Source organism: Phalacrocorax carbo, chromosome Z (assembly GCF_963921805.1).
Source record: "Phalacrocorax carbo chromosome Z, bPhaCar2.1, whole genome shotgun sequence".
Classification (NCBI taxonomy): Eukaryota; Metazoa; Chordata; class Aves; order Suliformes; family Phalacrocoracidae; genus Phalacrocorax; species Phalacrocorax carbo.
The window spans coordinates 11,789,688-11,805,918 of record NC_087548.1 but is presented as its reverse complement, the minus strand read 5'-3'; the positions used below and the strand labels follow the sequence as shown (position 1 = coordinate 11,805,918).

Sequence of the window (16,231 nt, the reverse complement as noted above, 5' to 3'; positions counted from 1 at the left end):
ATGTTTAGAAATAACAGATCTCTCCACCTGTCTGCTTTAGGAACCACTGCAGAGTCTTCGACGCACAGAAGTGTCTACTGAAATGGAATCACAGAGTACAACTGCAGCAGACTTAGCACACTGATTAAACCAAAGCTGAATGCTCTATAGCAACCACTCCGAGTGCATCAAGCAGAGACTAGCTTCCATAAAAGTAGCTGGCTGTCCAGTCCTTTTAAAATCAGGCCACTTATTTAGGCACCTAGTTATAAAATTTGGAGTTTTTTCCAGGCGGTGTTGGCATGGATGTGCACATCTCAGTGATCATTTTATTTTATTTCAATTTTTATTGCAAACCATTTATGCTCATTCTGAAATACAATGGCCATCAGGCAGAGCAGGAGACTAAGGAAATTACCCAGAACATGATAAAGAACAATAGTAGCAGTTAGTATCCACTGCACCAGCAGCAAAACATGCACACTCAGGTTATTTATAAAAAGGTGGTGCTGTCCAAAGCAGATGCCCAGCTGCCAATACACACATTTTATCATAATGCCCATGATATTTACAGCTTTCTTAAATTCCTACCTCCTGGATTCAGGAGGATTGAGAGATTTTCAGATTCCAAAATGCTTCAATATCCAAGTCAGTCTTAGGAGTTAGGGGGCTGATAAACGCATTTTGAACACATAGTATCAGCTTGAATAAGGAAATGTGTTTTTCAAAATATGCCAGGTATCCCTTTAAGACTGCAATTAGGGCCTGATTTTAAAACCACCTCCAGGCAACCTTCAAGCTTTGCAGGCATAATTATGTGTGGATGCAAAGCTAGAGGCTGTTTATGAATAGGAAGCCGTTAATGTTTTATTTTCTGGCTGCACGTCCTGTAGCTTTCTGTATCCTGTTAGTGTAGATTTTTTCCAAGCATTAACGGAGACTGCCCTTTGTGAGGCACAGAGTTATTCCCAAGAAGTGCGCTCTGCTACAAAGTGGAATATGTCCAGGAATGAAAAGGCTGTAAACAACTATTTATTCCACTTCCACTGCAGAACCAGAAGGTTCTGTTCAAAACAGAAACTAAACCATGCCTCAGACGCACCCTGCTGCAATCAACACGGTTAGTGGCTAACAGAGGCCCAGGATTTCTGTCAGCATCAGTCCTGGCCAGCTCACTGCAATGCGAAGGCAGTTCTTGTCTGGACCTTTCCTGCTAGGCAGCCCAATTCTGAGCTGCTCCTGGCTGATGGCCACTCTTCTCAGAGTTTGGGATTAAAGGCATAAAGCAGAATTAGATCCTACTAGATTAGGATCTAATTAGGATTACTGAATGAGATCCAAGGTAGGATAGCCAAGGTGAGAAACACTGGATTCAGTGCTGCCAAGTCAGTCTTCTGTCTTATCTAAAGCCTCATATGAACTCCGGGCCAATGGATGTTGCAGCTAATTTGACTCTGCAACAACATAACTAGAGTCACTGCAGCAGTATCTAGGACAAACTAGGGGTGGGGTGGAGAGACCCCATTGCACAAACTCTTGCCAAGTCCATAGGAGCTTCTCTGCAGCAGGTAAAGCTCTGACAAAGAACCTGGCCCAAGGGAGTAGCACAAAGCCTCCCTAGAGATGAGTTATCACAGCAGAAACTTGACCACATAAATAAGAAACCCAAGTACACCCAGTGTTTACCCTCCATCTGCTTATGCTGCCCAGACATCTCCATCCTCTTCTCCACAGTTAGGTACCAGGATACAGCTGGGGTACTCAAAGTTCTCTGCAATGGTCACCCCAGCACTCAATTGAAGCTGTGAATGTCAGCAGGACCCTTGCCAGGTTTGAGGGCACACAAACCTTCACTTGTGGAAAACAAGTCAGAGGATGTGTAACACTAAATACATTCATTTCATTCATGCAGGCCCTTTATTTGGTATACAGGAGAATGGGGACAGACAGTTCTGTTAACACAGGGGCCAATACTGACCCTGCGTGAGAGGGAAAAGCATCAAAACTGCTTTCTGTAGGCTGTGGCATCCTGAGTTTCCCAGGGAGAGCAGGTGCCCAAGTGAAGAGAATTCTATTGCTTATCGAGGGAGAGACAAATTCACAGCCTGAGCCAGTGTATCAGTGAAATGAATTTTTTGCTATAACGTAAAGGTTAAACTGCAATGAAGTTGCCAAGGCATCAATTCAATGATAGAGATATATAAAGGCCATCTTTTTGCTAGCGTAATTTGCCCAAACTGCACAAACTTTCCAATTTATACCAGCAAAACATACAGCCCATGGTGGCAGAGCAATATGGTCTTACAGTACAAAACCAGTGTTGATAGATAGCTACATGCCCTGGCTACTTGCCAGGCCCAAATTAACCATCTGAGCTACTAGGATGGATGACTAGTGGCAAAAATATAACTGCCATCATCTCAATTTTAGGACTGGTCTAAGTACTTCATTACCAAATCATTACTCTTGGAGACAGCCTCACACAGCAGGAAAATGTTGATTTTATTTAATTGGAACTAAGTTCTATTGGCTGACCCTGGGCATATTACTATAATTGATTTTTTAATATCAATATAAGTATATAACCCCTTTATTCTATTGCTTCTGTACACCTTGGAGTTTCAGAACGAGTGCCTTATGTCAGACTGTAGTAAGGGTGCTCTGATCTGGAGCATCATCTCCCCATCCTCAGGAATGCACTAGTTAATAAGCTTGCTTATTAGGCTTGTTTATGCTAGAGGACGGGGAAGCTTGGCCCCCAAGAAGCACCTGTGCTTAGAGAAGAGTGATCACATGCATTTCTGATGGGTTTGTCAAGGCTGCAGTGAGGCAGTGAGATATGAAACTGATAGCATCTGCTAAAGCCCTCCAATCTGTGATTTAACATAATCTGTTTGCATTATTGGGCTGCACTTCAGAGATTTCTGGCCTTGTTGCTTCTAGGGGTGTGGTAGACCTTAGGTGAAGAATGAGTAAGAAATGCTGCTGTCCCAGTTTCTTAATCTCTGTTGCTTTATGACTTCTGTGTCATCTGTAATCAGACTGGGCAAAAAGGAATTATTACATTTAGGGTCTTGAGCCACCAAAATGACCCTGACATCCTGAGGCAAGCAGCTCACACCTGGCTCCAGCCAACTCAGCCTGTCACTGTGGTAGATTCCTGCTGGTGGGGGATCTGCAGCTCCCTGACATGCTTGGCCAGGATTGGGCTCACCTGTCCCTATGCTCAACCCTAACCTCCCTTGACTTTCTCCCAGCTCAAATCACATCAGTGTTGCTCCCAGCCTCTCACCTTGCCATCAATGGTGACTGCAGCAAAGACTGTTGAGGAGTAAGGGGACCATGCAACGTCCCCTACAGCAGAATTCAGGTCATAAATAAACATCGGAGTCCTGTAAAAAAAGACCCAGGGAGAACTCATTTAAACACATGCCACTCGAAATGAAACATTGAGCTATAAACACTTTGATGCTGCAACCTGTGCTGTTCAAGACCAGCTGCAGATGTGGGAGATGGGGTATTTCTCTACATCAGATATCAGGCAGGGTCTGAGCCAAAGACAAAGCAAAGTTGAGCATTAACCCAAATGGGTAGGGATTTGTCCTGCTGCAATGAGAAGAAAGGTAGCATGTTTCTTTCTTTCTGTCTTTCTTTCTGAAAGCATTTTGAAAGCTTCCCCCCAACACACACCAGCAAGATGGTTTCCTTCTGGTTAATAATCATATCGGAAAAAGAGATTTTCCCTCTCTGGTCTTCTGAAAACAACATTGAATATTAGAGCAGTATTGGCAACAGGAAATATTTGACTCTGACTGATTTACAACAAAATCGATTTCCTGATTGAAACCAGACATTCCTCAACTACTAACCCTGAGGTTCATTATGTATTTTTAAATGTTCCATTTTTTTTTTTTTTGCCTCTCTAGCTCTCAGGAGGTGTCTGGCCCCTGAGGCCATAAGCCAGCCTCTGACATTTCTCTACAGCATTGCTCCAGAAGAATAACCCTGCCATAGCAGGTCCTGACTGAAGAAAGCCAGGTCCCAAGTGAAGCAGTCAGGCTCTGTGCTGAGCTGCACTGCTTGGGAAGTTCCTGGGGCAGCCGATGCTAAATCTTATACCCTGTTCCTGGGTATACAAACCTGAGTCACCAGCCCCAAAAACAGAGATAAGAGAGCAATTAGCAATATCAACACCTAAGAGGGAAACTGTGACTGAGGTATGAGCAGAGTCCACATGGGCAGCTGGCATGTCAGGCTGAATCTTCCCGCCCATGCCAGGACTCAGCAGGACCTACTTGATGGTGTGATCCCAGATCTTGACTGTCCAGTCAGAGCTGCAGGAAATGAAGACTTTCAAGTGGTAGGGATTCCAGCTGACTGAGTCCACAGCCATGTGATGAGCTTCAAACACATCCAGAAACTGGCTTGAATAGTATTTTGAACACTGCAATGGAAAGTACTAGTCAGTAATCAGAGCTAGACCTTCTTCTGGAGCTCATATTCCTGCAGAAAAATGCCTCTGAATACTTGTATGGCCTCCCAGGCTCTTCTGGGCTGGCTGGGAAGAGATGGCTGGTACCCAGAGGTGCTACAGAAACTAATTCAGTAGAAAACTCTTTCACCTCACTTGCAGGCAAGACTGAGCTCCCCTCTGCAATACACAGAGGTAGGAATTGAAGCTGTCTGGTTGGATTTACAGCCAGAGACAGGCCCCAGAGCCCATTCTCCACTGCAGGATCTCCATCACCTTCCTGCCAGCCTGGGCTCCTGCTGTGCCTCTGTAAAAGGCTCTTGGGAAAGGCAGGGGAAAACGGCTCTTGTGTTGCTTAGGATCACACAGCACTGTGTGTATCTGAAGTGTCACAATTAAACCTCCAGTAACGGTGCTCTCAGACCTATCAGACCCTTTGGCTCTTGGTATTTGAGGAATATGCTGAAAGTCCTTTCCTTGCCATCACCCTGTGACAGCCTGCTCTGATAGCCTGACCCATCACACAGCTCTGCAGCTCTTTCTCTTGTGCCACTCATGACTTCCCAGAGGGATGTGAGACCCACAGGAGGCTGGCCAGCACTCAGGCGTGTCCCCAGCAGGCAGGTGGCCCACCCTGTGACCTAGCCAACAACAGCCTGTGAACTGGGCAAACACCACATGTGTGTGAGGGTTGGGGCAGCTGTGGGTGCTACTGAATGGCAAATGTAGGATGTGTGCAAGAGCTGGAAAACATTTGGAGGCCTTGGAAAAATCACTTTGTGTATGAGCTCATGAAGGAGGGGAGAAATTACAGTCTGCTTGTCTGCACAAGCAGATTATGAGATTCGATCCAGACCCTGTCACTTCTGTGTATACAGAAAAATTAGGTTATCCTCCCCAAAACTCCTCCCCTCTGAGGGGACTGGAGGCTTCCTTCGTTAGCAACAAGGACCTCATCTCATAAGTAATGTCCTTTTGGTTGTGTTCTCATGGACAAGCTGTATCCACACAGCAGTCTGGCATTGGTTTCAGGATTTTCTGTCAGTCTGCCTCAGTACTGTCCCTACAAGGACTTTTCAGCACCTTTCATTACTCCCTAATGAATGCAGCAACACATCATCTGCCCAAGCAGCAGGATTGCTGAAGTGTTACATGACTTTAATTCTTGCAAACCAAAGCTCTAACTAATCATAAGGCTTAAATGTTCATTACACATGACACTCACTGTCCGGCTACTCAGACCTGTTTTCTTCCAATGCCTTGTGCACTGATGCAGGTACTGGATGGAGGGTGCTAAACTATTCACACAGCAGCAGCTCCTACATCCCTGGGAGGCTTGCAGTGGCAGGAAAAGGAAATAAGAAAGTGGCTCATAGCCCACTGAGATTTACTGACAGTGTCTACAGCTTGCAAATAGTTTGGTGCATACTCTGTCTCTGAGTTACAGCTCCTGTGTATAATCATGGGACTGAAATCTCCTTTAATGGCATGTTTCATAACTTTACTTTATAATTCTTAATGTTCAGCCACCAGAAAAATTGGTACTTGGCTTGTTTTGAAAGTCACTTTGCTGTGAACAGAAAGAATGGATCATGAGTAATTAACACAAGACAGAAGCTGCTTTATCCATCTGTCCTTCCAAGTGTGTGGATTGAAGGTCCCTAATACCTGAGGTCTTTGATGAGTGAGATCCTAACCAGATTTCTCTGCATCCAATAGAATTGTAATCCTCAGCACTCTGTTTTTAAAGTCTTGTTGGGGCTGAGCCCTTGATCAGTGCAGCTCTCCAAGCACTGGTACAGGAGGCTCATCACAGCACTGGCTTTGCAGTCTGCAAGTCTGGCCCAGAGCTGAGGCCCAGGCCCCAACAGGAAAGGGATCTGAGGTTTTCCTATGAAATCAGAGCAAAAAAGGTTCTGTAGGGCAGATGCCTGGCTGTGTCCCTTGTGAGAAATGAACGCTGCATGCCTGCTTTAGCCTAAAGCCATACACCATGCAGTGCTTGCCAGGCCCACCCCGTGTTCACCCCAACCTTTGGTATCATTGCTGGTGTGCAAGACAGGGCCATGTTCTTCCCAAGATGCATTTTGAAAAAACACTGCAAACTTGAGAAAAAGCTGAGAAAGAAGTATGTTTTTAACGAATAAAAGAGTTTGTGAGCTAACTAGAACTGCTGACAAAGTCTTCCCCTACTATTCACTTTAAAAACCCTACAGTTATTAGACACATGTCAGGACTGAAACAAAACCACTGGAAAAAGTGACACCTAACTCCTGACAAGACAGCTTTGAAGAAGATGAGTAGATTCAAGGAGCAGGCATTTGTGCAGCCTGTCTGATCTTCTAGAGCACTGCTCCAACTTGCTGAGAGTATTTTTCTTCTATTTAAATGGTGGTAGATGTGTGTGAATTGTAAATGGTATTTTTATGATGAGACAGGAAAGCAAGAATGTGTCTATGGCAATACAGGAAACCAGTACTATGACGACTGATGACAGGGCTACAAAACATAGGGGAGGAATACTGGGTGGAAAGGAGAACTCCAAGGACAAAAAACTTATAAATAATCTTCATTAACAGCACTTCAGTTTACACTAGATGTTAGCCTGACACAGAACTCCTCCGCATCCCTGGTGAATGGATGGTTATTACGGTCCTTATAAAGTAGAGGGTTTCTTTAGTTCACTAACAGAAACATTGAGACTCCAGGTAATATAGAAATCCAAAAAATAATCTTTTTCAAAGAACGTTTGTATCTGGCAACAGAAGGAGTACTGCTCAACACTGGCACTCCCAGGCAGATCAGGACACCCAGCTGCTCTTCAGAAACCATGGACACAAAGGTGTCCTGTGTTGTTGTGGACAGCTGTTACCAGCAGCACCAGAGGGTCTCCTTGGTTTTTGCTCAGTGCCTTCTTGTAAAGATCTGTAACAAAAATGCTAAGATTTCTAGAAAGGCTTATGAACAGAAACAGAAGCATGTGAGTGCATCAGGAGAAACAACAGGAAATGGTAAAAGAAAGAACCTGTGTTAACTGATGGCAAATGCAGTCAGTCAAGTGACAAGATAACCAGACAGAACAAATAGAAGCCCCAAAGATAAGGTGGCAAGAAGATGAGGAACGGAACTCAAGCCATAAAATATCCAGACAAGGAAAACAACTTTTCCTAAGACAAAGCAAGACTAGACACTGAGGCAAACGACCCATAACTAAAGGGTCACTGGAAGTCAGAGCCTGTCCAGAAACCAGTTTGTCATCATAATTTCAGGAAAACCTAAGAGATGTGATAAGGACTCAACAGCCAGCATCCTTTGTCATCTGTATAACCACACAAAATTCCTGTCCTGACCATACAGATACAAATCCCCTGGTGCTTAGTATGAGAAAAACTAGTTTTGTTTAAAAGTAGAATCACCTTTTCCTTTTATACAGTCTTGCACTGAGTTTTATTATACTGACTTTCAAGCAAACTGCCTAAGACTGAAAAAAAACCTTTCTTACAGGAACGTGTTCAAATCTTACCACAATTTTCCTGTTGAAGCCCTGTTTATTAAGAAGTAATTCTGACCAAAGAGTTGAGGTGAATAATGTTTCAGTATGAATCTCAGAGACCATACATTTTGATACCAAAGCTGAACAATTTCTAAGCAGCAAATAAGATATGCAAAGAGGCAGTTTTGCATTACAGAATCATATTAATTCAGAAACAGTTTGTCCTCTACGTAAGAGGGCAATAGATAGGTCTGTGTGTAATTAAGATAATGATTTCTTGGCTTCAGAAACAATATTAACTAAGCCATTTTTAAAAACTCAACATAATTGTTTTGCAGCTAAAGAATTAACATATTATCACGCTATTTGTGGGCATGCCTGGTCTCTGAGAAAAGGCCTCTATGAAATTAATTTTTCAATTTATTTAATAAATAATCTAAAATTCGGCCCATGTGGAGAGCAGCCCATGTTTGATCCCTGAGTCATATAGCACGTAAGGATTCTATCCCACTCCCTCAACACGTAGTGGCAACGGCAATCGCAGCACAGAGACCCAAGCAGCTCACTCCTGCTCGGTGCAACGACAGGACCCAAGAGCTGTATCCTGAAAGCATCAATAAAAAGCCATTGCATCTACCTCACTGCTCATCATCCATCAGCCCAGCCCCCCCACCTCTCCTGCCTCCCTTCTGCACCTGTCTTGTCCAACACAGGTAAGCATGGCTCAGAAATCCTCCCTATATACTGCCATAAGCAAAGGGAGAGATTTCAATCAGCATCATCCCTCTGGAAGGGCTACATGTTTGTTAAGACTGTCTTGCCTAAATGATTGATATTGATTTCAGAATATTATTTCCTTTGGGTTCTTTCCTCTGTTTTGTTTACCTTTTGCAGGCAGAACATGGGGAAGGAACTTACAGCATCCTCTAGGGATGGCTGGATGGATCTACTCTGCACATCAGCCTTTTGCTGATAGTCGACCCCTCACACTGAAGGGCTGTGGCAACAATAATAACCAAGCCTCAAAACAAGCTCAGAGTAATGCTGTGCAAACAAAAGTTAGAAGTGTAAACAGCTACTGGCTTTATTTTCAAGCCTAAATATAGCAGGGCTCAAACCTTCCTATTTTTAGCTTGATTTGTTAAGAAAGCACAATGCCTGCGTCCTGCTGTCTGTCTATCCTCCCAATCAACTTTTGGCCTCACTGGCAATTTCAGCCAAAGCTGGCTTCACATGGGACTTGGCAATATTAAGGTTTTACGCATTCTATAAAAAGGGATGGCTGTAGAGTGCAAACATCTGGGCAGTGCCCTCACCCCAGGAAGGGCAAGAAAAGCTTGGCTGCTGCCCTCATCACGTGTCTGGAATCAGCTGACTGACAGCTCCCAGCTGGTGCTGGGCACCAGGATGTCAGGCTTCAGGAGGGCACTGGAGAGGAGGTAGCCAGCACTCTTGTGCAGGAGTCAAGGGTTATAGCATGGACATGGGATCACTGAGCTGAGGGACAGCATCAGGGTGATCGGAGGGAGGAAGGATTAGAGCAGATAGTGAGGAACTAGAGGTAGGAGGGCAAGGAGAAAGTGGAACTGGGGAAAGGATCTGGGATGCAATTGTGTAATGGAAGGGCTGCGGGACACCAATCTGTAGGAAACGCGGCTTCATTAGCCTCACTGCTCACTGGATAACAGATCTAAAAAGGAAAAGACATTATGTTTTTCCTGCCATTTCCCCACATCCATGAGGACAGAGGATCAATGCCTTTTAAGGTCTGCTCTGATGGTACTTAGCACCTCACTTGCACAGCTGCAACCTGCAAAGCATTCTGGGATGCAGTTTGCATGAAAAACGTTTCTGCAAAATAAGGTCTTAATTGGGTCTGTGCAAAGAGCTCCCTGCGACCCTCTGTGGCTCTGCCGTGCTCTCAGGCTCACCACAGGGATCCGAGGGCAGGACCTGACTCTGAAGTTTTACTTTGTAACTGCCTGAGCAAACAGTTAAGATGATGAACCTGAAAGACAAGCACAGGTCAAGGGATGTAAAACAAGAGACAAAAAGACCATTCTTACCTTATAGATCTTTCCCTCTTCAGTACCAACGAGAAACAAATAGTCTATCTTTTTGTGAAAATCAAACGACGTCCCGCAGCCTGTTAACATAAGAAAGGTCTGTCAGACAGAGGATTGGTTCATCTGGCCAGCACACACTCCTTGTCTATGGTACACACACTGACAGCATTTTCAGAAGTGATTTATTAGCCAGAAGCTCCCAAAAGACATTAGAGCCACCCCTTCTGCAAACACTTTCCAAGCTATGCCTGTCCCCAAGACCTGCAATTTGACAAGCCAATGCAGAGAAAGGGAAAAGGGAACTGGAAGAACTGGAAGGGAACAGGAAGAATAGATTGGCCCAGGATTCATTTTGGTAAGAATTTAAAACACGTGGTGCAATTGTAAGAGTCGTGAGGACCAGGCCTGCCTCCTGCTGGGGAAGAACAGATCTTTTCTGTTTGTTTAGTATTCACAAAAATACAAATGGTTTCCCATGCATAAAAGAGTCCAGAGAGGAAACACCCCATCATACCTCCCTGTGCCCTTTTCATCCTTAGCTCAGAAGTCATTTATCAGGCTCACTTCAGTAAAGCCAATAGCGAAGGATGTGATTTGGGAAGAAATATCCTCTTAACTTTAAAGCTCAATCGAACAACATTGTGAACTGTGTTTAAAACAGGTGTCAACCACAACAGGATGTGATTGCTTGAGATTTTCTGGCTTCTGCTCCTGAGGAAGATGTAACATTATCCAAGAAAGCCAATTCACATAGTGGTTAAAGAAAATTTCATCAGGGTCCTTGAGCAGAACATGAATGTCTGCTGAGTGCCACAGCAACCTGGGTGGTAAACCAGCAGGGACACCCACAGCAATCATCACACAGAAACAGGAACAAGCAGGCAAGGCTCAGAAGCACATATAAAGAACTTTCTGCAACGGCAGCTGTGTTAAATGTTATGTCTTAGATGTTAACAAAATGTAGTCCTCAAAGGAATTGTTAAGGTTGTTTCAATCCTGTAATGCTGTCTGCATTTCTAACATTTAAATAGATTATTATATATTCAAGACAAGTCTTTGAAAATCCATTTCCCAGTAACACTAACAAGTAATCCCAAAGACCCTAGGAGTTCTGCAGTGTACTGCTTTAGCTGGTCTCTTGCAACCTATGTTGCAGTGCAAACCTTCTCACAAACAAATTGTTCAGCAGTTACTAGCCTGGAAACACAGCAAACCTTCTCCAAACCCAGGACACAGCTTCACAGCCAAAATAAGGTGCAGTAGGATGATTAGGGGATTCCTCAAGGCTCCCTGTGTAGTCCAGGACCTCCAGAGCTGACTCATCTGATCCTATCTCAAACACAGGATGGTCAGGACAAGGGATTTAGCCTAGGACTGCACTGTCTCTACCTTGTATGGAGGAAGCCTAACATAGTAGCTTAGAGTAGAGGCTGTGCTTTTAGAGAGCCAAAACCTGATGAGGCACATCCCACCACTGGCTGGATGAGCTGTGCACTCAGGAAAGGGCAAAGGTCACTTTTCATCTTGATCTGGCCAGTCAAGAAGAATGTCTGTTAGGAAGAACAAAACTGACTTAGTTTTGACAAATACAGGTAATGCCTGTGCCTTGTACACATTCAGATATCCCAGTATAATGGACTTTTTTTGAATTAATGTGCATCTTTTTCTGCAAGTAATGGCAAAATGTAACTAGCGAAACTTGACTCCCTTACTGCCAACTGCTCCACACAGACTTTGCCCTACTACATGATGAAAGCAAGGAGGCGTAACCATTCTTTAGCTCCTTTCCATCTCAACACCCCACTCCCAATTTAATTCCCCAGAATGACTGATTGGAGGCTTTGTGTCAGTAATTAATCAGCGTGGCAAGGACTTGGGCTCCTACCAAGTGTTTGCAGCTGCAGCCCCTCTGGCCCATGCATCGTTGTTCCCTCTACTGACAGCTTGATGACATCTGTATGAACCAGCTCATTCTGCAGGCAGAGGAGATTCCACATGAATAACAGGCTTTACAGCAACAATACAGAAACATTCAGTACTTTGAAATGGCAAATTTTATGGAGGAATTTTTAAAAGTTGCTTAATGTTTCCTGCTCACAGTTGGCAACTTGCTAACATGCTGTTTTACATAAAACCGCCAGGAAACTGATGCTTTGGTGGACTGGAACCGAGGGCCACTGCTACATCACCCAGACACATGCCACTGACCTGGAAAGCTTTGGGGTTTGGGATCAGTGTTTTTGAGTGAAGGTTGGCACTGTCAGCTTGAATCATTGTGTGCAGTGAAATCACCCTGTGTGGTTTAAGATGGGTATTGCACTTTATCATGGAGCTAACTAAAACCCACACTGATGTATAGTAACTTACCACCTTGCCAGTCTTTGCTTCTTACCATCTTCCTATTGTCCCCAGAGCAGCTCCATTTCCAAATACTCACAACCTCACGGGCTCTGAGATTCAAATGACCACAACATCTAGCAAGCAGCTCCTCCAAGGGAAAAGTGCCCAAGATTGCTTTTATCAGCAGAGCTCTAAAGAGCTCTTGTTGCAGGCCACGACACTGCTGTGCTAGGTGCTTTATGAACACAGGGCAAAAAGTCTGTGTCCCAAAGAGTTTACAGTCGAGGTGGGAGACAGAAGAGAGACAAAAATAGATGCAGTGTGGGTGAGTTTGAGGAAACAATGAGAGGGCAAAGATCCCTTCTTAGACTAGCTTTGGGAATTAAAATGCCACTGCAGAATGGAGTTGGTTGTGAATATAAGAATACCCTGGGGCTCATAAAAAGAACAAAGAGCTAAAGATTAAATTAGTGAGCAGTGTGGGCTGAGGACTGGTTGTTTTCATGAATCTGCAGATTTCCCATTGGAGCACTGTGAGAATAAAACATAACTTGTTAGCTCAGTGAATCAAGCTTTAGTTGGAGCTTCTCTAAGCCCAGAGCAGGACTCAGGTGGAAAAAGATTCTGCCTGGCAAAGTCAGTCCTAGGGAACTGCATGTTAGGGAAGATGGCACAAGACCTTGTGAGCATCTGTTCAGTACTGCAGTTCAGGACAGTGTTCTATAAAACATTTTTATCATATTTTGGGGGTAGGAAGTCACAGAAGGATCAAGAAAGGCCAAAATCAAAAAAATAACATACTTTCTTCTCACTAATTTGCAGTGCTGCATGCCCACATGCCCTGGCCTATTGATGGCAGTAACTGTTCTCTGAGAGAGCATAAAGAAGCAGGATAGGACTCCTGCAGCCTGCAGAATCCTACCTTCTGTTAGTGACTCTTCTTGTAGCATGTGGGTTACATCAAGTTGGATTCAGTGGGTAAAGCCAGGAGCAATGCTATGAAAGCTGCCATATATGCTGGTGAATATGTGCAAGAATTGGACAGAGCAGTGTCCAGAGCACCCAGGAACAGAGCACATGCCACTCACTACCCCTCCAAACAGGAATGCTGATGGGCTCCCAGGAGCGGAGTCAGGACATGCTGAGCAGGCACTTGCCTCTCTCAGCCTCCAAGGTCTGCTTGCTTTCCAGAGAGCATCCACCATGGCCAAGGCATGGCTGGTGGCCACCTGAGTCTGGTCTGAAGAGCAGCTTTGGAGCTACCTGCAAGTGATCATGTTGATATACCCAGTGTGTCTAACAGTATGTTCTGGGCAGGCCCAGAGATGTGCTAGCACACTTACTCTCTGTTCTAGTAGAAAGGCAAACCACCTGAGACCTTCTCTCTAAGCACACACCTTTCTGCAGCCTTTCTCTGAAGATGCCTCCCAGCACCTCCACCTGGCCAAGGCCTCTGAGGACAGCTTCTGTAGCCTCTTGCCTTCACAAAGAATCTTACTTGTGCAGACTTCCCTGTTGTGATGCTTTTATTTTGTACCCAGCTTTGCAGTCTGGAAAATACATCTGTTCCTGGGCCTCTTTGTCACCAGAGCCATTCATATATTCCTCTGGGTAAAAAGACTGTTGACAGTTTAGCCTTCCAGGAATAACGAACAATAATATGTTGCTTCTACCTAACAATTGTAACACACTTTGTAAGTATTAGTGAATTAGGCCTTGCAGCTGCCTGCTTCCCTTTAGTTTTTATTAGCCTCAAGTGATGAAGGAGGCCCGGAGGTGTTCAGTAATTTAGCTCTAGGTGACGTAGGAAGGGTGAACTATGGCTGCTAATCAAACCTGAGATTGCTGAGGATCAGCCTGAGAGGCAGTGCCAGGCTGCATCCCAACTGATTCCTTGATTTAGATCTGACAGCTCTCCTTTCTGATGAGCAACATGTGCACCCAAGGTGGAAGAGTAGAGTCATCCAGCTGCAGAAGCCCTGCATGCTCCCTCACCATTTCACACATTCATGATGACCCAAAACCAAGCCAAGACAATAACCTAAGCACACAGTTCATGTGCTGTCTCATGAAATTTTTTCAAAGTGGTAGTGCCCATTTCTAACAGAGACAGCCACTATGGTCAAGGCAGATCAACAGTCCCTAGTTAACATTGACAACTCTTCTATCCAAATTTTGAGTGCAGCTCGCCAAATATCCAGCTGGAAGTAAGAACAAATTTATTCAGTTTCTACTCTCAGTTTTGGAAGTGTCAAACAGCTATCAGTGTTTGAAGAAGCTTTACTTCGGGATAGTCCTGTCAAAAAGATTAACAAAGCTCTCTTTCATTTATTCCCTATTTGCACTATGGATTTGCGAAATAGAGACCTCTGGAGTCTCTTCAATTTTATTCTAAATAAAACCCAGAGATAGCTCTTTTGTAAAATTGAAATTCAAGCAGATTGTCCATCTCTCCTTGCTGGGTACAAAACCACAGATTGTAACAAAATGCCCTTTTCATTCTGTTTCTTGCTTTCCCTGTTGAATCTCCATCCAAAAAAAGAAACCAGACAGCACCTGAAATTTTGCTTTTTTTCCACGCCTGCCTGCTAAGTACATACCAGCTCTGGTAGTTTCAGAGGTAACTTCACCTCAAAAAAATCTTGAAGCAGTGCTTTTCACATGGGTGTGGCCAAGTTTCTAACAGAAGTACAAGGAATAAGTAGAAATTGCATTGTGCTAAGTGGATGTGGGTCTTAGAATTCACACCAAGGATGCTAAAGTAGTATCTACATGCTCAAGGGACAGAAAAAAAAAAACCAGTTTACAACGTGGGAACACAGCTAAGCACAGATGAATCACAGAAATGTTGCAAAAGACACCTCTACCAGGTGAGTTGCCATGACAGTCCATCTGCAGACTCTTAGGTCATCCCAGTTGTGGCCTTTCTCTGAAGTAAGAGGCTTAACCCAGTGTTTCTTGCCTCCTAAGTGGAGCAGACTAAGCACACTCAGTTACTGGGGCTCAGCTGATAGGTGTAACCTGCCAAATCACCTCAACTGGATGTGTTTAGCTGTGGGCGTGTATTACTCACTTCAACATAAACTTTTTGGGCATTTCTGCACAGGGGATGAAACAGGACCTGAGTGCTGGGATAATGTTAGCCTGTCCCTGAGAGCTGTTTTGGAAGAAGGACTTGGGACACACTTGCAGGAGGGATTTTTGTATCTAAAGCTGCATGTATGAACGTGGAGGAGTTTATGAAAAAGAACTTAATGCCTTCTGCATGCACTTACCATGTTCATTAGAAGAGGCTCCCACTCCTGAAATGAACATGAGCCTAAGTTTTACATATAATGTTAGACATTAATCCCTGCCCAGGGCAGCAACACCTAAAATTTTCAGAACAGACAAGCCTTGAGTACTTTGGTATAACAGGATGAAAAAATGAGCATCCAAGGATGTAATGAAATTTCTTTGCTTGCTGGGGAATAATGGGACAGCTGCTTCAAACTCATTTTTAGGGCAATTCAATTATTTTTAAGTAAAAGATTTTTAAATCTTCAAGATGTAAAATCAAACAGCCAAGAGGAAAAACACAGGTTGAGATTCAGAGACATAAATCTAAAGATCATTTAGGGACAACTGCTTGAGCAAGTCCAGCGGAGAGCTATGAAGATGATGAGGGGACTGGAGCATCTCCCTTATGAGGAAAGGCTGAGACACCTGCGTTTGTTCAGCCTGGAGAAGACTGAGGGGGGATCTTATCAATGCTTATAAGTATCTGAAGGGTGGGTGTCAAGAGGATGGGGCCAGACTCTTTTCAGTGGTGCCCAGCGACAGTCCAAGGGGTCAATGGGCACAAGTTGGAACACAGCAAGTTCCAGCTAAACATGAGAAAAA

At 44.2% G+C, this 16,231-nt stretch overlaps 1 protein-coding gene across 1 annotated transcript in view; it reads right to left on the bottom strand.

Moving 5' to 3' along the window:
• Positions 1-16,231, bottom strand: part of DNAI1 (dynein axonemal intermediate chain 1) — a 150,932-nt gene that overhangs the window by 42,945 nt on the left and 91,756 nt on the right. Inside the window, exons 15-18 of the mRNA XM_064438623.1 lie at positions 11,895-11,982; positions 10,010-10,089; positions 4,275-4,423; positions 3,272-3,371 (exon numbers count right to left, since the gene is read on the bottom strand). Of these exons, the coding sequence (XP_064294693.1) occupies positions 3,272-3,371; positions 4,275-4,423; positions 10,010-10,089; positions 11,895-11,982 (417 nt within the window). The remainder of the gene's footprint in view (positions 1-3,271; positions 3,372-4,274; positions 4,424-10,009; positions 10,090-11,894; positions 11,983-16,231) is intronic.